Consider the following 25,081-nt stretch of genomic DNA (forward strand, 5'->3'; position numbering starts at 1 on the left):
TATGAATTAATGAGTCTTTGAGACTGCATAGCAGGTCAGCTTAATACAAGCAGTCAGTCATATATGACAGGCAAAGGAGAGGACATCTTTGAAGCAGCCTACATATGAAGAATATGGTAAATTGATGACGTTTCCTGCAGCTTTTGAATAATCCAGATTAATTAATATATTATATAATTTAATCCAGGGCCACAAGCTAGCTAGCTCATGGCACATTATATATGTATATGTGTGTGCGTATGTGTTCATTGCAGAGAGCACAGAGATGGACATTTTCCAGAAATTCTACAATTCAATATAAAATTTGCAGTTGACGTGCAATTTAGGCTTGAATATAAGGCATATGTATATTTCGTGTACAGCAAGTTGAAAACAACATTAATGAGATATATATATATATATAATATGTCTCCAGTTTCCAAAGTTAATTCTCTCTCTCTCTCTCTCTCTCAATAATTCAAAGGGAAGCCCTGCCCCTGTTTGATGGAAAATAATTAAATGGTAGGGCCCTAAAGTGCATAATATATCAATGTTTGAATCTTGCAAACTCGGAGAAGTAACATGTATATATAGTATATCTATGAAAACAGACACCTGTATATTCATATATAGTTCAAATGATTCTTATCTTTCGAGGGTTTATTTTTTATACAGGTCAAATTTTTAATGGTCAAGGGAATTTCTCAACAAAATAAATCTCTTAAAATCTAGAGTTGGATATCTTGAATATATAGCAATAGAAGAGCGAGTGAGCCACCTATTACATTTTGATAGACAAAACAAATGACATATTATAATTAATAAGACACGTGTTTATTTTTTCATAAGAGGTATATTAAAAGTAAGTAGAATATTAGATTTTTCTTATCGTTAATTATTTCTTTAAAAAATATCAATATTAACAATCATCTAGTATGTGTATGTATAAATAAATAAATAAAAATGAATAAACGTACCAAAGATTCATTAATTTTCTTTTCTCAGTATATGTTATATTTATATATATATATATTGGTTGGTTTCCTTGCCCCGTTTTAAAGAAAACCATATATACATATATAGTTGAGGAATGAAGAAAATATATACATATATATATATTTGAAAATCCAAACAAACTTGGTATTAAGTTATCCTTTTGACCTTCCTATTTTATCTCCTACTCCTTGGATTAATTAATTGTTGGATCCATTAGTAGAAGACTCCTTGGACTGGTCTTTGTCATATCAAATGAATAAACTTAATTAATTTTCCTAACTGGGTCATGCCAAATTTGTAAATGGAACTATATAATCTTAGGGATCTTATCAATGAATTATTATTATTATTATTATTATTGGGCACCAGCTAGAATGTGAATGTCCCATATAGAACTGATTTTTTTAAGCTTTTATCTCTTTAGCACTCAATAACCTTTTTGGCTTTTGTAAATTCCTTATAGCACTTTATATTAACTTTTGAGCTTCTGTGATTTTTGAACCTTATAATTTATTATATGTGTCAATTCATCACAATTCACAATAAATAAAGTAATCTTCATTGCTAGTTTAGTCAATAGACGATGCAAAGAACATGCCAAAAATATTCAATAATGAGCTTTATTAAACTCTTGCAATCTCTCTCTCTCTCTCTAATATATATATATAAAATAATGTTATGAATAATAACTGATATATATTTTTATTAGAAAAATTATTAAACAAAACAGAATATGACACATAATTTTCTTAACTTCTCTAATAAAAAGACACTACATGACTGATGATACTGTTATTAAATATAATTATTAATATTATATATATATATATCTAAATAGCTATTACTATGATGCACCCTATCACCTAAACAAAAATTAAATATAATAATTTACTATGATGCACCCTTTCACCTAAACAAAATTACATATAATAACTGAATGAAAAATTGATATATATATATATATATGTATATATGTGTGGACGGTGACATGCATGACTTTTTAACTTTTACAACCCCAAGGGAGAATATACCCAGCTTTCTAGAAGCAAATATGCATCCATATCTATTTATGTGTGTGCACATATTATATATGTCCAAAGAGGATAATGCTAGACGGACTTACGGGTTGGATGTTCGCCTGCCATTCACAATCAGATGATGGAATTCTACATCTGATTGTGAATGGCGGCAGGTCAGCAGTCCCAATCATTACTCAAAAGAAAACAAATAAATAATATGACAAAGGATATGAAGCGTTCAACATTAATTGATCAATTGAAAAACAATTGCATGCAGTGAGTGGGTTCAGGATTTGGAACATTAAATTAAATAATCAAGCTCATAACTACTCCTTTGTATGGTATATAGTATAATAAAGAATCTGTATATTTATGGCCAAACCCACAAATAGAAACAACTTACTGACAAAAACATCACCCATGGGCAATGGGGAGGGAGAACAGTAAATGAGATTATCATAGCAGTAAATTGTAAGGATTGAAGACACCAACCATATTATTTGCATTCAAAAAAAAAAAAAAAAGTTATTTAGATGACATGAGCATCTTGGCTAAGATAAAAGAGCAAAAATGAATAATAAGTTAATGAAGCTCAAATATATATTTTTGCTTCTGTATTCTCGTACTTTATTTGTGTAATCATTTAAATTTTTTATTACTTCAATTATACTTTTAAATTATATATTTTTGAGTTAATTGCACACCTCAATTAAAGTGCGCAACACTCACTAAAATAATCAAATGACCCCTCATGCAACCACTTTCTCTACCACAACTTCTTCTTTCAATGGTCAACGATAGAACAAGTACAAGTCAACAGTTATGGTAGAAAGTGCAAAGGTGAAGGCATTGGTGATGGTGGAAGGCAAAAAAGGCGAAAACATTGATAGTAGCGGTGGCAAAAGGCAAATAGATGAAGGCGTCAATACTGACAAAAGGCCATTGATGGCCTTAGCACCTTCCGCCACCACTATCAATGCCTTCACCTCTTCATCTTATGCCTTCCTCAACTAACTATGACCTCTACACCTTCCACCATAGCAGTTCACCTCCACCATCCTCGTTGCCAATCATTGAAGGAAAAAGCTATGATGGAGATGATGGTCACACGAGGAAGGAAGAACCATTCAAGTGATCACAGAAAGAAAAAAAAAAACATAAAAATACAAAAACAAAACTATATATTTGGCCGTTAATGAAAGTAGATAGGGCCACGTGTTGACAGGCTCTTGAAAACTCAAGACTCGATCTCTAGCTAATACATACGTTTTGGTGATGAGCGGAGTGGATAACTAGGTTGTTTATCTTGTAAGGTAGATTTTCAATTTCAAGTAATTCATGGAGAGCACAAGATGTTCATATATAGCATTTCTTCCAACTGTCACCTTATAATTCAAACTTGTTCCGTTGAGAGAGCGGTTATTTTTCCCCCCTAAGAATCAAAGTGCTTTTGCTACAGACACATGTATGTATATATTAGGTCCCAGATTGGACACACAGATTACTTTCATTTCCGATGTACAACATGCATCAGAAGAGGATACCATCATCACCAGGATCTGCTCATCTGCTTTGCTTAGTTAACCCACTGAACAACGATGCTGAGAAAGATTTCATGATGATAATGATGAACATAAACAGCAAGAAATTCCCACAAAAATTTGAACTAATGGAGGTCAGGTTCCATCTAGTCGTAGTTCCACCACCCACTAATGCTAATGGTACACCAAGATTAAGTGAAAGAAATTGAGTCCTCGGTTCCAGCAGAGGCATTAAGCCCTGAAAACAGGATTATTACAGCTGTCCATGTAAATCTAATCATCATCCCGAAAGAAGAGCAGTGTCACTCCGATGAAAATTTTCAACAAAGCATTGCACTAGTTCTGCTGCTGTTTCTGCCTACAAGAGAAGATGGTCTCAATATCAGTTGTGCATGATACATGTTTCTTGGCTAAGAGATGAGAAATAATTGAATTCAATTACCTATGCAAAATCACGAAAGTTAAGATCGCTTTATACAAGAAATAACCCCTTTATATATGAGACTATTTATAAAGAAACGTAGCTAGCTAGGTAGTTAGATTTACAGAAAAAAACAAACAATAAAAAAACATAGCTAGTTAGAGGTTATCATAATTAATTCAGTTATCTAAGAAGTAAAAAAAGCAAAAAAGAAAAGGAATACGCCATACGTTTGCATCCAAAGAGATTTGAGTTCCACTAATTCTTGATAAGAAATCCTCCATGCATACAATTGTTTGATTCCCAGATACGATTATAATTAGATTTATGATTAAGCAGATCTAAGAACGTATGGAATTTGACATTTATTTGTAATGCAGAGGAAAGAAAAATAAAAAATCACAGGAATTGCTTACATATAAAATGAGTTTGATATTACCAGGTATGAAAATGAGAGCAAAAACAAGAAAAGAGTAGTCATGATATGCAGACTGATTATTTTATCATCAACTGATCATTGACAAACAATAATATGACCACATTATTAAAGCAGGTTGTGAAAATAAGATGTACTTCAACAACACGGTGTCGCAGCAGTATATGGCATTGTATTAGAAAAGAATTTTTCAAACCACCACATGACCAATTCTGATTGGTGGTATGAACACACAACTATATTATACAATCGAGTCATGTTGGAATGAGAACGCATTACCTCCTTAAACTTTTAAACTCATGAGGTAATAGCCATTCCCGCTCAGTCTTCATACCTATCCCTTTGTTCCACATTATACTCATCGTCGTTGTTGTCGTCCTCGTCATCCTCATCCTCGTCCTCATCAGCATCTATGTCTTCATAAAAGCTGCTATTAAACTTCATTAGGTCACCCTTTTCATCATCTTCATTCAGAAAGTCCAGCCCATATTTGATATTGCGGTGTTTAACCAAAAGCCAACGCAGCAACCGGTCTTCCTTGTTCAGGTAATGCAGCTCATTATTGAAACTGGGCGGTGTCATCATTGTCATTTGCATCAGTTGGCCCTATGTCACAAAATCATATAAACAAATATGAACAACTGTGACAAACTGGCTTAAAAATACAGGACAGAATTGCAAAATTTAATCATAAAATAAAATAAAGGTTTGCACTGACAGTTCTTAATTAAAGAAAACAAAGGAAATAGCCTCCCCTCCCCACCCTACTTCCAGACAAGGGGTAGGTACCATAGTTTTCTCCATAGGCTTCTAACAATTCATTACTCCTTCCCAAACTTTCTTGTGTCAAACCATTTCATGAACCATACAAATACAACAACATTCTTGAAAAATCCACCTAAAATCATCATTTAAATACTAACAAGGCAAGAAAATAATAAAGACCAAAGTCCAAGTCCTCCTTGTCCACTACTCCATTCCTGGAGAATTACAACCCCACTATACTAATTGCCCTTATTCTAACCCAATCTACCAAACGGGAACCCCACAAACTCCTAATGAAGTAAAGAGTGAGCTCCTCTACCTAAGTTCCCTAGAGATAGACTGCCACAGCTTTCCTCCCATTAATTAAACCTTTAAGTATCTTCCCTTCGTCAGTATCATTAAGACATCATAGACTCCAAGATACAACACTTAACATAGAAACCAAAGATCTAGCCTGGCCAACACTTTGGCTGGGCCCATCCCCTTTCCCATAATTTGCACTACTCAGGAACATCCTTACCTTCCTCTCTTGATACAAACTTCCCTGGGTAACCCTTTTCCTATGACCACTAGAATACTGACCTTTTCCCATTCTCTCTATCATAGCAGAAAGGCGAAGCTTCCTGTTAACCACCCTGTAATAACAAATCCATGACTTTGCTAAACCTCTTACTACCGCTCCCATGAACCTAATCCAAAGCCCGACTCCACCCTGGCTAGCATACCAATTGCTGTAGGCTTCAAAAGAGACCTCCCATTCCAATTGCTATGCAAGTCACAAACAAATCATTCCCCAGATCAATTTCTTTTAAATTGGAACTGGAACCAAGAGCCACCCACCATAACCTAGAACCCTTCTTCTCCAACCACTAAAGCCCACAGACTACATTGCTGCAAACAACAAGAACCAGCCACTGACAACTAACACCATCCTCTGAGGTACCAGCTAGATTCCCCAGAGCATCAATCCTAAAAATTAAAACTTCCCCCCACCCCAAATAACCTGTAAGCAGATTGGGATTCAAAGATCCAATGGCTGCACAGCTTGACTTCAGTTGGGCCACAGGAAAAAGTTTTCTGCAGTCCATTCCCCAGGCAGTCCTAAAAGTTTTCTGGACATCCCTCTGGGTGGCTTGACAAGTCAACACAACCACTCACCTGCAGTGAACCAGGTGCAGCTGGATTTCTGAGCAGAAATAGTGGTTGACTGCTTGTCCTTACAACAGGCCAGGGCAGTGCGTGGGACCAATTCTTGGGCTTTCCAAGTTGGGCTAGCTGGCTTAGCCCACCCAGTGTCACTAAACAGGAGGAAGCCGGAAGTATGAGAAATTTTGCTGCGGATATTAAGTATAGATTAGCTATTTTCTTTCCATTATTAATTAGAAACTTTTCTATTTCCAGCTGGTAGTTTGTTAGGCTGTTATGCCAGGTGTAAAGGGGCTAGAATAGGACAAAAAAATCTGTTAGAAGAAAGAAGATCTGTTGTGACAGCACCTATGGGTCCTATAAATACTATGTTAGCCTCCTGGAAGAGAATCAATCAATTAACCAATTTCAGATTCCCATTTCCTGTATCCTCTCTCTCCAATTCTCTCTCTCCCTTCTCTCTCTTTCTTCCTATCCAAACCTCCCTCATTTCTCACTGTTCTCTAGTGCCTACTTCCAATTCAAATCGAGTTGGAAGTTCAACTGTGGTCACAGCGCAACTGTGACATTTGGTATCAGAGCCAGGTAGCTGGCAAGAAGTAGTAAGACCGCAGAAGATGGCCAAAGGAACACGCATGAAGAACATGGAGTCGCAGCTCCAGCAACTAAGCTCGACAATGGGAGAATTTCAGGATCGGGTGGACCACTTAGAAGTCAACAACCAAAAAAATCATGATGCGATTATGACAGTAGATCGCATGGTGGAAGGAGGACTTAACCAAATGAGAGAAGATATTAACCAGATGAGGAAAGAGATGGGTAATCAGCTTCAACAATTTATGTTGATGTTTACTCGTAAATCAGGTTAGGCTGTCTCCCGATTTTCCTTAGAGAGATAGAAACGACCCCATATTACAGAATGAAAGGATGAATCCAGAAAATAGAGCCCATGAGATTGTGGTCGAGCAAGGTGATGACACTGAGGCGTTGTTAGGTGGGGAACGGGAAGACCGAACTGTACCTCCACCACAAGGGTTTCCCATGCCTCGAATGGAGATACCCGTATTTGAGGGGACCAATCCTAGGTGGTGGGTTAGAAAGTGTGAAAGGTTGTTTGAGTGGTACAATGTACCAAGAGAAAGAAGGGTTGCCTTAGCGGCAACTTACTTTGATGACGGGGTGGATGCATGGTTCCGAGGTTGGACTCGGGGGCGAGAGCACTACACCTGGAGGGAGTTCTCTGAACGGTTGTGTGAGAGGTTCGGGGAGAAGAGCATGTCGGACACTATTGAGGAATTTAACAAACTAAGACAGGCGGGTGATGTTGGAACCTACTTAAGGAGATTTGAGGAGCTGAGATCTTTGATGAGTAGCCATGATCCTCACCTAACAGAGGCATATTATGTCTCTAGTTTCCTCAGTGGCCTGAGCGAAGAACTAAGGCCTATGGTAAAGATGATCAGGCCACGAACCCTGGAGCAAGCTGCTGAGAGTGCCAGGTTGCAAGAAATGGTAGTTGAGGCCCTGTTAAAGAAGCAGAAGGTGCAGCAACAAAGAACTGCACATGTGGGGAGTTGGCAGCAAGGAGGAAGCAGCAAAGGGGTTGACAAGGAGATGGTGAGGAGTAATGTTGGAGGAAGGAATTTTGCTAATTCCAACCTTGGAGGGAGGCCTAATGATCCTAGACGGCAACCCGGTTCCTGTTACAGATGTGGGGACAGACATTTCCCGGGGCACCAATGCAAACGGCAGCTGTTGTTATTGGAGGGTCGAGGGGAAGAAGAAGTAGAAGGCGAAGAAGAAGTGGAAGTAATTGGTGAAGAGGGAATAGAGGATAATGGGGAGATATCTCTCCATGCACTCAAAGGGATCACCAATAACAAGATAATCAAGGTGGAAGGCAAGACGAAGGGAGGCAACTTATCAATCTTAATTGATAGCGGAAGCACCCACAGCTTCCTCACGATGGCATTGCTAAGAAACTGAAGTGTCAGCTCACTAATACAATGCCTCTGAGTGTCACAGTGGCTAACGGAAACCGGGTAGTGAATAACATGGCCTGCCTGGGATTCATATGGGAAATGCAGAGGGAGAAGTTCGAGGCAGATCTCAAGCTGCTACAATTAGAAGGGTGCGATGTCGTTTTAGGGGTGGAATGAATGAAGAAGGTGAGTCCCATATGCTTTGATTTCAACCGTATGGAGGTGACCTTTGTAAAGGAAGGGAGAAGAATGACACTCATTAGTGGGAGAGAGGTTGCTACCTGCAAGTTGATTACAGGAAGGAGGTTGCAAAGTGTCCTCAGAAGCAAGTGGAGTCAACTTACACAGCTGTTCTCCATTGTGGAAGTGGAAGGAAATATTAAGGAAGAGGAGCCAGGGGAGCTACAGCTCACTGTCAGTCACCAACAAGGGAGAACCGACCAGGTATGCACCTTACCACTTATTGATGAATTGTTGGAAGAATTTAAGGACCTCTTTGTGGAGCCAAATACCCTTCCTCCTAACCGAGCCTTAGACCATGCCATTAACCTAAAACCGAATACTGAGCCTGTAAACATCAGATCCTACCGCTACCCCCCTCCCCAAAAAACCGAGATTGAAAGAATGGCGAAAGAAATGATGAGCCAAACTTTCATTAGACCGAGTCAGAGCCCTTTTGCCTCCCCAGTTTTGTTAGTTAAGAAAAAAGATGGTTCATGGCGTTTTTGTGTAAATTACCGCCAGCTTAACACTCTAACCATCAAGGATAAGTTTCCCATACCCCTTATTGAAGACCTAATGGACGAGCTTAACCTGGCCAAATTCTTTTCCAAGCTGGACTTGCGCTCAGGCTACCACCAAATCAGGATGAGGCCCGAGGACGTCCACAAGACTGCCTTCCGTACCCACCATGGCCATTTTGAGTTCTTGGTGATGTCCTTTGGACTCACCAACGCCTCGGCCACCTTCCTTAATGAACCAGGTCTTTAAACCCTACCTAAGGAAATTCATACTTGTGTTTTTTGATAATATCCTTGTTTACAGCCCAACCTTGGACCAACATCTTAGCCACCTAAGAACCATTTTTGAGGTCCTTAGAAACAACCAGCTATTCATCAAAAAGTCCAAGCGTGCATTCGGTCAGGACCAAGTGGAATACTTGGGACACCTAATCTCGGGCAAAGGAGTCAGCACCGACCTAAGGAAGGTGGAGGCAATGCTCAATTGGCCGAAACCCACGACCATAAGGTCTCTTAGGGGTTTCCTTGGGCTCACTGGGTATTATCGAAGATTTGTGAGGGGATATGGGATTATCAGCAAACCCCTCACCAACTTGTTGAAGAAAGGGAACTTCTAGTGGGGGCAGGAAGCAGAAGATGCCTTTGAAAAATTGAAGGTGGCAATGAGTGAGGTCCCCACGTTGGGGCTATCAGATTTCAGCGAGCCTTTGGTGCTAGAAACGGATGCATGTGGAGTGGGAATTGGGGCTGTGTTGATGCAGGATGGCAGGCCAATGGCTTTCTTAAGTCAAGCTCTCAGTCCAAGACACTTAGGCTTGAGTATATATGAGAAAGAGTTTTTGGCTGTTCTTATGGCTGTTGAGAAGTGGCGTGGCACTACTTAGAGGTCGGGAGGTTTGTGATCAAAACCGATCACGAGTCCTTGAAATTTCTGCTACAACAAAAGCTCCAAACCCAGTTGCAAAAGAAGGGAATGGCAAAGTTAATGGGGCTAGATTATTCCATACAATATAAGAAGGACAAGGAAAACGTGGTCGCTGATGCCCTATCAAGGTGTCAAAAGGAAGGTGTTGCAGCCCCCATAACCGTGGTGATTCCTGAATGGTGCAAGGAGGTAGTGGATAGCTATGAAGCAGATGAACACATCCAGAGCCTACGGGAGAAATTAGCCTTGGGCAGCAAGGAAACCGAAGACTACACCATGGTTGATGGATTGTTGAGGTATAACGAAAGAATTGTAGTGGGCCACGATGAGGAACTCAAGAAGAAAATCCTACAGTCCCTGCATGACTCTCCCCTAGGGGGGCATTCAGGTATCCAAAACACTTACTTGAGGGTGAGGTAGTTGTTCCATTGGCCGCAACTTCAGAGGGCAATAAAAGAATTCGTGATAGGGTGTGATACCTGTAAGAGGTGCAAGCAGGAAAATGTGGCCTATCCAGGGCTGCTGCAACCCCTGCCAATACCGGCACAATCATGGATAAGTGTGTCCATGGACTTCATCGAAGGTTTGCCAAGATCAGAGAGGAAGGATTGTATAATGGTGATGGTAGACCAACTTACTAAGTATGCACATTTTATAGGGCTGGCTCACCCCTACACCACCCAAGAAGTAGCCAGGGCATTCATGGATAGAGTGGTAGCTGTGCATGGGGTTCCTTAATACATTGTGTCTGACCGAGACAAGGTGTTCACCAGCCATTTTTGGAAGGAATTGATGAAGAACCTGGGCATAGGACTCAACCTTTCAACCGCCTACCATCCTCAGTCCGATGGACAAACAGAAAGGGTCAATCAAAGCCTAAAAACCTATCCTCGGTGCATGTGTTTGCTGCAGCCTAAGAGTTGGCTTAGGTGGCTAGCATTGGCATAGTGGTGGTATAATTCTAGCCACCATGCTTCTATAAGGAGAACGCCATTTGAAGCAGTGTTTGGGTATAGCCCACCGACTCTACCGGCTACTGGAGGGCATACCACTGCCCCATCTGTGGAAGAGTACTTGCAGCAGCGAAGGGAAGTACTGCAGCAACTCAAACAGGAGCTGGCATCGGCCCAAAACCGAATGAAACAATATGCCGACAGGCGGAGGAGCGACCGAGAGTTTAATGTTGGAGAAAGTGTTTACCTAAGACTCAAGTATCCACACCTTAAGTCCATCTCCCAAGGGTCAGTCTCTAAACTGAACCCTAAGTACTTTAGGCCGTTTCCCATAATCGCTAAGATTGGCAAAGTAGCTTACCAATTGCGGCTGCCAGAAGGATCAAGAATTCATCCAGTCTTTCATGTGTCCTTACTAAAACGGACTATTGGCAAGGAAAGGGTTAGCCCCGAGCTACCTGCACTACCGAAGGAGAGAAGGAGCTCGAGGCTATACTGGAAAGAAGGCTGGTCTACCACCAAGGAGCCCCCCTCATCCAAGTCCTGGTAAGGTGGCAAGAAGAGTCCTCAGAAAGGGCTACCTGGGAATATCTCCCTCAATTACTAAAAAAGTTTCCGAGGGCAGCCAGCCTCTTGAATATTTCTTGAGGACAAGAAATCGCTGAAGGGAAGAGTATTGTCATGAAACAAGAGGAAGGCCGGAAGTATGAGAAATTTTGCTGCGGATATTAAGTATAGATTAGCTATTTTCTTTCCATTATTAATTAGAAACTTTTCCATTTCCAGCTGGTAGTTTGTTAGGCTGTTATGCTAGGTGTAAAGGGTCTAGAATAGGACAAAAGAATCTGTTAGAAGAGAGAAGATCTGCTGTGACAGCACCTATGGGTCCTATAAATACTATGTTAGCCTCCTGGAAGAGAATCAATCAATTAACCAATTTCAGATTCCCATTTCCCATATCCTCTCTCTCCCTTCTCTCTCTTTCTTCCTATCCAAACCTCCCTCCTTTCTCACGGTTCTCTTGCGTCTGCTTCCAATTCACACCGAGTTGGAAGTTCGGCTGTGGTCACAGTGCAACTATGACACCCAGTCACTTGTCTCAAGTGAACACACAGGGTTTACCCAAAATGCTAACTGAAAGATAGCAGCCCCAGAGATCACAGCCACAAAACCTCTCTGAGTTTCCAAGTCAGCTCCCAAAACATAAGAAAAAAAAAAATGAGACTCCGAGACTGCAACACTTTTTAGTAAAGAAATTAGATAGCTCCAATCCAAAAGCTAGTCTCCCAACTCCACTGCTTGCACTTTTTAGTAAAGAAATTGATATCTGAGGCCCTTCAGCCCAAAATCGGCAATTTCCAGTAAAAGCATTTTGATGCCAATTGCTATAAATAAAGATAATCATTGCCATCAGCTGCAAAGAAGAAGTAAAAGATATTCTCAAGAATTTCAATAACTATTCCAAAATGCAGCAGGTCAATGAATCAACATACATAGGTAAACTGCATTAAGTCTTTCTTAAAGAAAAGAAAAAAGAAATCCTTACTGAGTGAGTACATACCAAACCAGACTCAATATGGGTAATACAGAACCCCATTAATAGAGGCTCAACAAGTAGGCAGGCAGAACAAGTTCCTTCCTAGTCAAACCCATATACGAATAAAAAGTAGAATAGATGATAAGTGTCTTTTATACACTTATTTTGGTCTATAAACTTAGCATTTATACATTCAATGGGCATGATTTCTACTTGATTTGGTTCTATATATGGTTATGTAGATGTGGAGCATGTGTTAAAGCGGACATGGAGCAAAAAGAGTAATTTTTGGTGCATGATGGGAGTGAAATGAAGCTTGGAGGCACGGTCGAGTTTCGAATTAAAAAGAAGCAAAAGAGTATCAAAAACAAGAAGTTGAAGATGATAAAGCAAGAGACCAAAGAAGAAGGCTAGCGGGCTTATAGCGGTATGCATACCGCTGTAGCACCGCTATAAGACTTAGTCTCTGGAGCTCACGGTCTTACAGCGGTATGCATACCGCTGTAGGACCGCTTTAGGAATTATTTTCTGGAGCTCACGGGTCTGCAGCAACAAGCATACCGCGGTAGGACCGCGGTAAGGTTCAAAGCTTCGGTTTAAGCTCGTTTTAAGCCCGTTTCAGCCCAAATAAAAGAGAGATGGACTCCTTCAAGGGGTAGGACTTTGATAACCTAAAGAGAACTATATAAAGGCTGATTTAAGAAAGATTAAGGAGCTTTTGGAAGAGGGAGAAGACGGCAAGTCGAGGCAAAAAGAGAAGATTTTCTTGAAGATCTTCGGTTTTTGGTTTTATTTTTCTGTTCTTTCTTCTTTATAACATCATGAACTCCGTTTTTATTATTCTTTCGTTGGTTGAAACTATGTTAGGCTAAGTATTTTGTGGCTAGGGTGATTGATGAAACCTAGTTCAATGATGGTTTAATTAAAAGTATTTGGGTTTTATTTTATTCTTGTCTTTTGAGTTGATCGTTTATTATGCATTAATTCCGTTTTGATGCTTGGCCGCCATTAGAATGTGTTTGTGATTTATATTGCTTTCGAGAGATTCAATATAGATTAGCACTTGGTAATAAATGACATAAGGTTCGATAATAGGTAGAGATACCGTTATGCCTTGTGAAATCTTATTTTTGATAATCATTGTGGATAAATGCATGTTTGTATATTTGCAGATTAATTAGAGATAATTAATCTCATATGTGAGCATAGATTCGATTGACCATCGAGAGAGGCTTTTGATTAACTTAGGATTATCGATTTTCAGTTCAAAACAAGAATTATAAAACCCAATCACTGGAAGATTAAACCAATTATAGAACTAAGGTGGATTCATGAACCCTAGTGCATTAGATTTCTATATTTAAAACCTAAAGAGTTATTTTGTGTTTTCTTTTTGGTGAGTTAGTTTTAACTTATATAAAACTTCTATTGATTATTCTTTTAATTGTGTGTGACTTATTAAAGTTAATATTGGTTAAAGTAGGGATTAAAAGCTAATCCTCGTGGGAACGATACTTGATTCATCATTATATTACTTGTTGCGATTCCGTACACTTGCGGGAAAGAAAAAGGCGAACAATAGACAAGTAGATTTACCTGATAGTATCTGCCATCAAGCTTTTTAATGCCATAACCCAATTGAACAGTTCCGAATGATTTAACATCAGTGAGGATGCCATTTTTTCTGTAGACATGCTTCCCAATCCGAGCAACCAAATCCATCAGGAGTTCCTTCTTTACATGGGGTTTCAGCAAAAGCATACAATCATATAGAGGCATTTTTTACTCTCTTCTCTGCCTTGGTTGAAAAAACTCTGTTAGCTGCTTCAATATAATGTTTCATCATGTGAATAACATAATACATTATTTTCCCTTTTAAACATCTCATAAAATTCAGTATATGTCCAACAAGCTCACAAAATGATATCAACCCTGCAGATCTTAGAATTAGAAGATAAGGGCCATCTGGAGTTGAATATATTATAGACATGATTGGATCAATCACCTTCTTTCACAACCATTAACAGATCAATTTCTTTAGTTACAATTATTAAGTTCCTTTCAAGTTTTAATTGCTCTAGAAGACCAGGACCAATGTTTCATCATGAAACCTTATGAGAACTTATCACTTAATTCTCAAATTCAAATAGTATGGGAAAAGAAAAAAATTTACTCTTACAAATTGCATAAAAACATAAGGATACATGAAAACATGTTCAAGAAACTGTCATGATATTAATATTACCTATATTTATATAAACATTAATTCCAGCCACCTCTGAAATCTAGATCTTTTGGAAGGGAAAGGTTGGATTCGTTTCCTTGCCCCAATGCCTAAAACCCTAATACTTGATTTTCAAGGCAAGTCACACCAGTAGAAATGTTGGGCCACTATGTATAAATTAAATCTCACAATAAACATTTGTATAACTAAAAACTTCTGATTGAAAGAATTTTAAGCATTTCAACATAAACAAACATAATCCTAACTACTCATCTCCAAAATAAATATTTACAACACTTGGTATTTCTAGGAGGTCATAATAGTGAATGTTGAGCTTTAAAGTTCACACCAGCATTTATACTAGTATCTTGAAATGACAAATTAGATAATGAGCTCATAACCCAGTACATGCTAATCCTTGCAATAAATAGAATGAGCTGGAACATAAGAAATTATTTTCTAGTAATAATATGAACACTTCCATTTCAAAAGATTTTACAAAAGCATGCCATTTGTTTCAAACTTTGTCAGGTAATGGTGCAACAAGAAAGATCAAATTTTCATAAACTCTTTCTTAATAATTCATAAAATCTCAGGAAAAACAACAAAATCTCCTTTATCAATCTCAAATGTTTTCTTTTTGGGATATCGTATTATCTCACAGTGACACCTGAATCTTGTCATTAAGTCAATCTGGTTATGATGACCATACAACTGCAACAACCATAGTCTCTAACCATTATAAATTAGGCCCTGTTTGATTGTCCACAATTTCTATGGAAAATGACTATTTTCCACTCAAATTCCAAGTTTTGATGTGTTTGATGACCTAAATTTTCCATGGAAAATGATTTCTATCTTTTGGTCACGTGATGGCCAATTCCCGCTTTTGCTGGAAAATGAATTCTTAGGGGGGAAGGAGATCAAATTTTCCAGGCAATTGAAAGTAGGCGGCCAGCAGGGGGCCGACGGAGCGAGAGAGAGAGAGAGAGAGAGAGACTCACTGAAGCGGTGGGGGTCGACGGAGGGCTGGCGGGAGGGCTGGAGCGGCGGCGTTGGGGGGCGACGGCGGTGCGGCAGCGTTGGCGGTGGGGGTCGACGGCGGTGGCGGGAGGGAGAGAGAGAGAAGGTGAGAGAGAGGGTGAGAGACAGGGACGGCAGTGCGCGGGTGTGCCGGGAGGGGGAGAGAGAGAAAGTGAGAGAGTGGGTTTGGGGGTGAGAGATTGAATATTTATATAGAAAATAATTACTATTAACATCAAAAATTCAAAATAATTGTGAAATAACTGATTTTTGTGTTAAGAGAATAATGGATAAATATAAACGTATAGAAATAAAAAATAAAAAATTATGTACAGATTAATAAATTTAAAAAATAAAAAATTTTAATTTTATAATTTTATTTCTTTGAGAAAATAATTTAGTTAATCTAAAATATATTATTATTTTAATTTCTTTATACTGAATTTAATATTTCTCAATACATTTTCACTATTAAATTTCATAGAAAATGACACATTTTTTATAAAAAGTAATGCATATCAAACACAAAATATTAAGAAATTATATCAATTAAACAGTTTAAATTTTTAATTTTTAAAAATTTATTTATTTTTTCCACTAAAATTCTACCATGCTATCTCAGAATCATTTCCAAATGGGGAGTCAACCCAGCTGTACTGCACTGGATAGATTGAATTTATCCAGTGCAGCAGCTAATAAAACTGTATCATATCTACTAGTTGGGGGTCTCTCTCGCCTCTTAACTAATGTTCATAAACTAGAGGGATACAGATTCATATAGGCATATCCCCTCCCCTCCCCTCTTCATCATCTACTATCTATGGTCCATTGCCTTTCTATGCTTTTATACCAATATGTAAAATATTTTTCCAAGCACAATTCTCAGCCCCTCGGTTTAAAACACACTTCCCAATGCTCATCTTCAGTCTTAACAACTTCTGGTAGAAAGAATGATGCCTATCTATCAGCATTTATTTAATAAAATGAAACCTGGCTGTATTCAATTAAGCATCACATTGTAGAAAACAGAGCACAACGATCATGTGTATGCATAGCGACACAAAAACCTACTTTTCGGGAAAAGGGAAAGCAGGGAAGAAGAAAGGGATGGGAAAAGAAAAGAAAGGAGAAGGAGGAGGGTGGCGCCGGCGGTTGCCATGTTCGGCCATAACCACTGCTGAAACGCAAAGAGGAGGAGGAGGAAGAATAGAAGGGAATAAAAGTAAAAAGAAAAAAACGGAAGGAGAAGGGTCACCTACTGCGTGAGGTTGCCTCCGATCGACGCCTCAGCTCTGCTCTTTCGCCTTTGCTCGCTCGCTCGCTCTATCGTGCCCTGAGCCAGAGTCTCATGGGCCGGGCCGAGACCTTTTAAGGCTGAGCCCAAGTGGGCTAAAGTCCACCATAATGATCCATTCAATTGATGTGTGAAGAGAATTGCAAAATGAATGTTCTTGTCGTTAACACCCTTACGCAATCTCCCACCTCGTGCCCTCAATTTTGATAAAAAAATAAAAATAAATGATAAATAAAAACTTTGTTTCACTGCAAACATAGATATTCTTTTTCCTTATTTTCAAATAACCATAACCAATTATGTGTATTGTTTTTAATTCTCTGTTAATTTTTTGCTCCGATTTCAATGTGTTTTTTCTTTTTAAAAAAAAAAAAATCTGATCTTAGTGGTTTTTCTTATTTGGTTTCATTCCTCTTTGCATTGCATTGTGCAAAGCACTAAGACTACGAGTGATCAATTCATAATTTGATTTATTTCCTATCCAGTATCACTAATCATAACTCATTTTATTAATATATTAATAACACTTTTTTTATATGTATGTATATGTTTTGAAAAAAAAAAATTAAATGAACATATTAATGAAAAACCTAATAAAAATTCTCAAATAAACACACTTAATCGGTAACAATGAACATGATGAGAAAATCATTTGTGTGTGTATATATAAATATAAAGAATTGAGGTAACAATTTCATGTTAATTTAGGAAAATGATTAGAAAGGAAACAGACCCATCTCTCTCTATTTTATCAAAAAAATCTTAATATAGATAATAACTAAAGTTGCAGTAAAAAATTTTAAAATATATAAAAAATCATTTTAGTGATTATATAGCCATTACAACGGGCAGAGAGAGAGAGAGAGAGATCAACGCCGCAACTTCCTGATCATTTAATGTGGGAGGGAGCAAAATACGAAAATATGAATCCAAAAGAGTTCAGAACTTCTTCAGGTGTACCAACCAAATCTGCTGGCAGATAAATCAAACAGGAAGAAGCACTACTACTATAAAATGTGTTCCAATTACAAAGCAGAATATAACTTCTTCTACACAAGCAAGAATGCTTAAGAAACGAACACTTTTACAGCCCCATCATCCCCTATAAACAACACATTCATTCAACTAATAAAGCATGGATGGACACTGAGGGAGACAGCAGCAGCAGGGAGAAAGGGGCAGGCGACGAGGAAGAAAAAGAATGTAGACTATACCCAGTTTACTTACTACTACTACATCATCTAGGACTAGGTCTAGCAACAAAAATCTATCTATCTATATATATATATATGTATGTATCTGTGCGCGCGCCCCGGAGCAGCCACACAGTTCACATCCGGCAACCAATACCACCTATGTATAGCCTCCTATGCTGGATCAGGCACTAGCAAGAGCTTTTTATGGATTACGGGAAAAACGGGGGTGGTGGCAACGCTCTACGGTTTGTACCCAATAAGACAACCACAATACATATGGGAGAACACCTCCCTTCCATTACCCACCTCAAGGAAAGAATCATAGCCTACAAAACCTACCCAGGGCAAAACTCTCCAAAAGCCACCCCCATATATCATTATTCTCTTTTTTTTTTTTTTACTTTTTCCCAGCTGCCTTTAATCATTTAAATTTCTTCACAGTGCCTATTGTGGCAACAGAAGGAAGCAGAATCGATCTACGGCACTTCTCTAGTTGTATATTTTAACTGGCTTCTCAAATGTGAAACGATTCTGCAATTATTTCAACAAGATAATGAGGAAAAAAGTCAGAAGATTGCCAGGCGGCCAACTGGAGTACATATATATCACATGGGGCGCAAAGAAACATACCTGGCTTATTGCGTATGACCTTTTTGGAGCAGTGTCAGAGTGCTCCAACCCAAGGTATTGCTCCCAAGCACCATAAATATCTCGTCTCTAGACAAAATAAAATTCAATTAAAATTCATCAAGCAAAAGAAGCACGGAGACTCAAAAGTAATATGTGTCTTGCTGTCAGTTGATAGGGATGCATAAATTTTTTGAACTAATCTCTTTTGTACTTGAAATGGAAGACAAATTGAAAATGCTCAGCTTATAGACAAACCTATAGAAGTGAAAACAGAAAAAAGTTTAGATTTCCCACCTGGAAACGGTTAGACACAATGTCCGAGTCTTGCAAGTACTCTGGGCGACCCAACGACATAAAAGCAAACTTCCACTAATCACAATACCCCAAAAAGGACAAGTAAATAATAGGTTTTTTTATTTTGAAAAAAAGAAGAAACAAAAGAACAAAATTAAACCTCAAGATCATTCATCCAACAAAAATATAGTAAACATGATACGGTGTACCATAGAATTATATGGAATACCTTAGTGAACTCCTCATCTGGAACCTGCAATTTCTTTTGAATCCGCACTTTAACATCAGCTAAAGTTTCACCTTCATGAATGACCAAGAAGAACGGTTCCCCAAAATTCTGGACTTGCTGTAATTAGAAGAAGAAAAATAAGAAGATCCAATTAAATTATTTTTACCTGATTTTTTTTTCATCATTAAATATTACATAACAAGGCAAAAAAAAAAAACCGCATGTTTAAATATTTAAATGGTCGTATACCATTTGGTTTTGTCCAGTCTCCTTAGTGAAATGGTAAACGTGAATCAGGCGATCAAGGGGACCAAGGTTCTTTTCTTCTTCAGGAACCTGAGACACAAAGATTAGGTTATTTTCTTTTATCATGAACACTGAAAGTAAATATTAATTGCACAATACCAAAGCTTGAAAAGGAAAAACAACACAAAAGTAAGACAAAACCAATTGTTGGTTCCCCAGCATGAGATGCTAGGAGGGGCCAACTGAATATAAACCCAGCCTTTGGCATTACTTGAATAAAGTAATTGCCCTTAGTTTAAAGCCCACATTGCCACACCCAATATTTTTTCCACTGCAACAAGCAATGGGTCCCCCAACTCTAACACCAACAGGCTATTAAATCAAATCAAAATTACCAACGTGCCATAGACTAAGAAGAAACTCTTTTAACACTTTCTTTGCAATCATTAAACAATGGTGACAATAACTATATCATCCAACAATTTCCTGTTCTATATCCTATCCCAATCCACACGATATTTTACATTAGCACATATAATTCCTGCATTATGAGGAAAACTTATTTCTTTAATAAAGATAGTATTGTTAGTACATATTGCTTTTGTGTATCATTTTCATAATCGTGCTTACAGATCAATCCACACAAGATATGCAAGACAACACATGCATATTCCTATAGGCTGCAACATTAAGGAAAAGTTGCTATATCTACATTCTATAAGTACAAATTGACCACTCTCCATGTAATACAGACATATAAGTAAGCCAGACATTATACATCAAATGAAGTTTTGAAACAGGAGGCAGGATCAAAACTTACCTCTTCTGCTCTAAGTGTCCAATATTGGTCATTTATATTCTCAATTTTTTCATTCAATGGAAAGATCTGCAAGAATAAGAAAGCAAAATTATAGCTCATATTAAAAGGAACATATTGTATGCACTGATTACAATAAAATTTACAAATTTAACCACAAGTTAGTATGATGCAATCACATAAAGCCATACAGCTTTTATCAAAATAACTATTCCCACATATAGGCCCAGATTTTGTTTTTGTTCATTTATTGCTTTTTCCGTTTCTTTTTTGTGCATCCAGCTTCATTTCCATTTCTTTTTCTTTGATTTGGGGAGGGAGGAGTAAGTTGTGTCCACAAGCTGCCAGGTCAAACAGTTCACCGCAGTCCAGAAAAATGAAACTAGAAAGAAGTATCAACAATATGAATACCTCAAAGGGTCTGAAATTAGATCATTACCTTATACATCTTGTGATAGAAAACTTCAACCATTCTTAGTTCTGCATTCGCATGGGATAGCTCAACCTGTTCCAAAACATGCCGTGCATGAATAAATTTTTACCCAAGGGAGACAAAAGATTGCTCTTGTGGCCAAAGGTCATGCTCAAATATTTAAATCCAAGAAATTCTTAAAACTATTGTGCTACACACGCCCTCAGGCCCTAGCATCCAATGGAGGACAGACATTGCAGAAATAGTGCCAAACAACACTAAGGGTGCGTTTGATAGAGTTGGAAAATGAGGGTGGAATTCCAATTCCATAGAATTTTAATTCTCACCCCAACCCCTAGGAATTCCAATTCCTTGAGTTCAAGGAAAATATTCACTTTTTGAACTAAAATGGAATTCGAATTCCATGGAATTGAAAAGCTGTTTGATAGAATTTCCTGGAATTTAGATGGAAAATGAATTCCACCCTCATTTTTCATGTCTATCAAATGCACCCTAAGGCAAAGCACATTCTTTTCTATGGAAGCCTGAAAAGAGAAGTGGTGCTAATCTCTCTCTCAAATTGAAATGACGAAACACAAAACGTTTGAGATGCAGGTGTCAATTAAAAGAGGAAACATGAGACAAGTCATCATGCAAAATCAATAAGGTCTGTTTACCGATGTGACCAGATGGAAAGATAATTCTTATCAGGAGATGACTAGAAACAGAATGAAAGGACAAAAAGAGTTAGTATTTAGTACTTTCGGAAGTTAACAGATCTGGTGTTGGAAATCTAATTTACATAGTTTCTGAGTATCTATTTATGACAAAGAGCATTCTTCAGCAAAGTACGCTTCCAGTACAGATGCATTAAATGATTGGAAAATGCACTTTTCAGAAAAATAGAAAGGAAACTCCAAACTAACTGGAAAACAAGAACATGGAAAATTCTGCAGAAGTTTGCAGATTCTCTACAGAGGTCTAAAGCAAATGTAGAAGAGTGATACTAAAAATATTAAGAGTATCCAACTATATTGACTTCAGAGGGAGACTGTTGGCAGCACCAGTAAGGTTGTTCCTTTTTGACCTCACGGGTATTATTTGTGAAAACAGCTTCTTTGGACAAAAACAAGATGAAGGCTGTATACCAATACAACCCTCCTCCAGTCCAAGCAATGTGAGCACCCTCATGCACTAGGGGTGCCCTTTATCCAGCTAGATTTATTTCAGAATTCTCAACAAGAAAAAGACAAATTTCTTGGAAGCCTCCTAGGTGAATATCATTAAATAAAAAATTTGGAAGTCAAATTAGAACTCAAACTAAGATGTTTACTCTATATTAAAAAAAGGCCAACATTTTAAACATCCAAAATAGCGTTCAGTTTTTTTCATTCCATTCCATTTCATTTTGTAAGGGCCAATCCTGGTAGCAATGTTATGGTTGCTTTTTGGTTACTGGGATATCCTGGATTCAAGTTCTAAAACAACTTCTATGCAAAAAAGCTAGGGCAGGCTACAGATAACCATGACCCACCCCTGACCCTCCCAAAGTGGGGAGTCTCGTACCAGGCACACCCATTACATTTTTTTATCTATATCATACACCTTTCAATGCCCAACTCTTCCACCTTCTTCATTTTTTCAATCATTTTCCTTTTTTGTTTCTTGGTAGCTGGCAAGGCAAGAGTTCAGAGTTGTGGAAAACTATTTTAGCAAATCAACGGTAAGATGTGTACAAAAACAACCCTCCCCAACCCTAGCAAAGCGGGGCTCTTCATGCACTCAAGACAACACCCTTCCATCTTCATTTCTTCTTTTTCTCACTCCCTTGATCAAGACATGTCTAGGGTTTTTCCCTTTCTTTACACTCCAACCTGTCTCAGTTCTTTGCAGAAAACCATGTTTCGGTTCACCAGAGAACCTAGACCAACATTGTAGCATAGGACAAAAAAGCCTTTATTTTTACAACAAAAGCATTTTCCCATGAAATCAAACAGTATCTCCCATTTTTATGTTAAAAATGATATATGCATATATATATATATATATATATCAAACATTATCCATTTTTGTTTTCTTAAAAGGACTGCAAACTGAATTTAAAAAAGAAAAAAGAAAAAAAAAAAGCAACTAAAAATTGAAAACAAAAAACTGTCGAATTCAAATGGCCACTTACAACATCACAAGCCTTAATTCCACTAGGTGGCTTGGCTACATGAATTCTAGCTTTCCCCGCATCTCTAGCCATGTATTCTATTTTTTTGCTTGGTTACTCCGTAAGGTACTCTAGTTAATAAAAATTGTCACTTACCATATTGTATTTCAGGGAACATTTAAACTACTAATTAATTTCACCAGTTACTAGAATTACTGGCTTAAAGCAATATAAAGCATTTAATGAAATTATCGTACTGGGTGTAGGTTCACCATATACCCTAGCCATTATATGCTAACATGCTTCTTGAAAATGCTATCAGCTTTTTCTTTTTTCGTTTCTAGTGGTGGTTTTCATTCCTTTCGTGCTGTGTCCATTTCAATTATAGAAATTGAAAACTGAACCCGTCAGTTTGATTTTTCTGTTCATTGCTGAAAGAATAAAAAAACTGAAATTGAAAATGTCTTGAGTTTGTGTTTTTGTTCAATTTTTAATATAGCTATATTATTGATATAAGGCAATAAAAATTAATAATTCTATTATGTTAATATTTATATAGACAGAGAGACTGGAAATGGAATGAATTCAACACGGAAAGAGCTTTTGGCCATTTCTATATTTGCCATTTTTTTTTTACATAGGTTGTCATTTTCTTAAACATCAAACACAAAATCAAACATGGTTTTCAGTTTTCATTTTGAAAATTTTGGAAATGAACCAGAGTTTGGAAAACAAACCAAATTAAACAGGCCCTAAATTATCCTCCGTCATTGATTTGGTGTTGTTTGTTGCTCATTTTAATTTTTCTGGCTAATCATTTACAGTCAAAGAACAATGAATGCAATATAGAAATGGACACACATACAAACCACAAAGCATAGCAACTTGAGAAAAATGATAAGATTATATAACAAAAAGATTATATTTTTATATGTTTCTATCTGTTATGCATTGACCATAACAAATACACTTAAGTGAACATAAATAATTGCTAAAAAGACTATAACAATAACAAACCTTAATCCCACTAGATGGGGTTATCAACATGATTTCTAGACCTCCAGCTACCTCCATTCATGAGGATATTCTTTGTAAGACCATTATATTCTATGTCAGAATATGGGTTTCCCACCAAGTTTTGTTTGGTCTTCCACTTTCTTTTCTTTTTTTCCATCCACTCACCTCACATGTCTGACTAGAGGTTTTCTTCTCACATGTTCAAACGACCTTAACCATATATCAAACATCCTACCTTCAATAATCACCATTCTAATCTTATTATGCATTATCTAGTTTCTTATTTTATCTTTTCTTCTACGACACATCCACCATAACCTCCTCATCTCAAGTATGTCAAGCGGTGGCCTACCCAGGGCTATTGCAACCCCTATCTATCCCCGACCAAGCTTGGTTGAGTGTGCCTATGGACTTCGTGGAAGGACTGTCCAGGTCAGAGGGTAAGGATAGTATTCTGGTAGTGGTGGACCAGCCGACCAAGTTTGCCCATTTCATAGGGTTAACTCACCCCCACACAGCTCAGGAGGTGGCCTGGGCTTTCTTGGTCCGGGTGGTTAGGTTACATGGTGTGGAAGAGTAGTTACTATTGCTTTTTATATTTGTTTCTTATTTAAAACTCTGTTATTTGTTAACTCATGTTGTTTTCTGTTAGGCAGTTGCTTTTGTCTTTCATTTTGAATATAAGGACATTCTAAGTCTTTTATCATTAGGGATTGTATCTTTCTGTTTTTATAATATCAATTTGCTTGAGGTATTCTTCATCTCAGTTTTCTTTTTGTTCGATCCTGAAGCTCTCACTTCATGGTATCAGAGCCACACTGACTCGCGTCAATGGCTTCTTCTCACACTGTGAGCTCCTCTTCGCTGCCTCGTGCTAACTCTGTATTGTCGTCGACATCACAGTCAGACTTTACAGCAATGGCTAAGGCTTTTAGCTTTGTTCTGATCAAATTGGACTCCAGCAACTATCTGTTCTAGGAAGCTCAAATTTCAACAACGATTAGAGCGTTTGACTTGCAACAATATATCAACAAGGCTCCAACACCTGCACAATACATTTGCGATCCAGATAATCCAGATCTCAATGCTCAGGTGCTGAATCCT

The 25,081-nt window shown here is 37.8% G+C and overlaps 2 protein-coding genes across 8 annotated transcripts in view; both read right to left on the reverse strand.

The window, feature by feature from the left end:
- Nucleotides 1-3,596: 3,596 nt before the first annotated feature.
- Nucleotides 3,597-16,965, reverse strand: LOC127806708 (uncharacterized). 6 transcript variants are annotated; one of them, XM_052344171.1, is made up of 4 exons: nt 16,943-16,965; nt 14,037-14,234; nt 4,672-4,998; nt 3,597-3,893 (listed from the first exon to the last, which is right to left on the reverse strand). In XM_052344171.1, the coding sequence occupies exons 2-3, from the start codon at nt 14,217-14,219 to the stop codon at nt 4,714-4,716; spliced, it is 468 nt and encodes a 155-aa protein (XP_052200131.1). In that variant the 5' UTR covers nt 14,220-14,234; nt 16,943-16,965; the 3' UTR covers nt 3,597-3,893; nt 4,672-4,713. The 6 variants fall into 6 exon arrangements, with proteins under 6 accessions (XP_052200131.1, XP_052200132.1, XP_052200133.1 ...); XM_052344172.1 differs by having other exon boundaries at nt 16,947-16,964; XM_052344173.1 differs by lacking the exon at nt 16,943-16,965 and adding an exon at nt 15,669-15,865 and having other exon boundaries at nt 3,597-3,889; nt 14,037-14,261.
- A 940-nt stretch (nt 16,966-17,905) lies between these two features.
- LOC127806700 (ubiquitin C-terminal hydrolase 12-like) overlaps nt 17,906-25,081 on the reverse strand; it is a 50,082-nt gene continuing 42,906 nt past the window's right edge. For both annotated transcript variants that reach the window (XM_052344155.1, XM_052344154.1), the window contains exons 26-32: nt 20,833-20,898; nt 20,397-20,462; nt 19,580-19,666; nt 19,331-19,447; nt 19,102-19,176; nt 18,808-18,894; nt 17,906-18,708 (exon numbers count right to left, since the gene is read on the reverse strand). In XM_052344155.1, the coding sequence (XP_052200115.1) occupies nt 18,667-18,708; nt 18,808-18,894; nt 19,102-19,176; nt 19,331-19,447; nt 19,580-19,666; nt 20,397-20,462; nt 20,833-20,898 (540 nt within the window). In that variant the 3' untranslated portion in view covers nt 17,906-18,666. The remainder of the gene's footprint in view (nt 18,709-18,807; nt 18,895-19,101; nt 19,177-19,330; nt 19,448-19,579; nt 19,667-20,396; nt 20,463-20,832; nt 20,899-25,081) is intronic.

Source organism: Diospyros lotus, chromosome 7 (genome assembly GCF_014633365.1).
Source record: "Diospyros lotus cultivar Yz01 chromosome 7, ASM1463336v1, whole genome shotgun sequence".
NCBI lineage: Eukaryota > Viridiplantae > Streptophyta > Magnoliopsida > Ericales > Ebenaceae > Diospyros > Diospyros lotus.

What these genes read in the sequence shown, in the direction of transcription:
- LOC127806708 (XM_052344171.1), bottom strand. Translation starts at nt 14,219, where the DNA reads ATGCCTCTATATGATTGTATGCTTTTGCTGAAACCCCATGTAAAGAAG. An exon ending in TTGATGGCAGATACTATCAG is followed by an intron (nt 4,999 to 14,036) that starts GTAAATCTACTT and finishes TTTGTGACATAG; the next exon opens with GGCCAACTGATGCAAATGAC.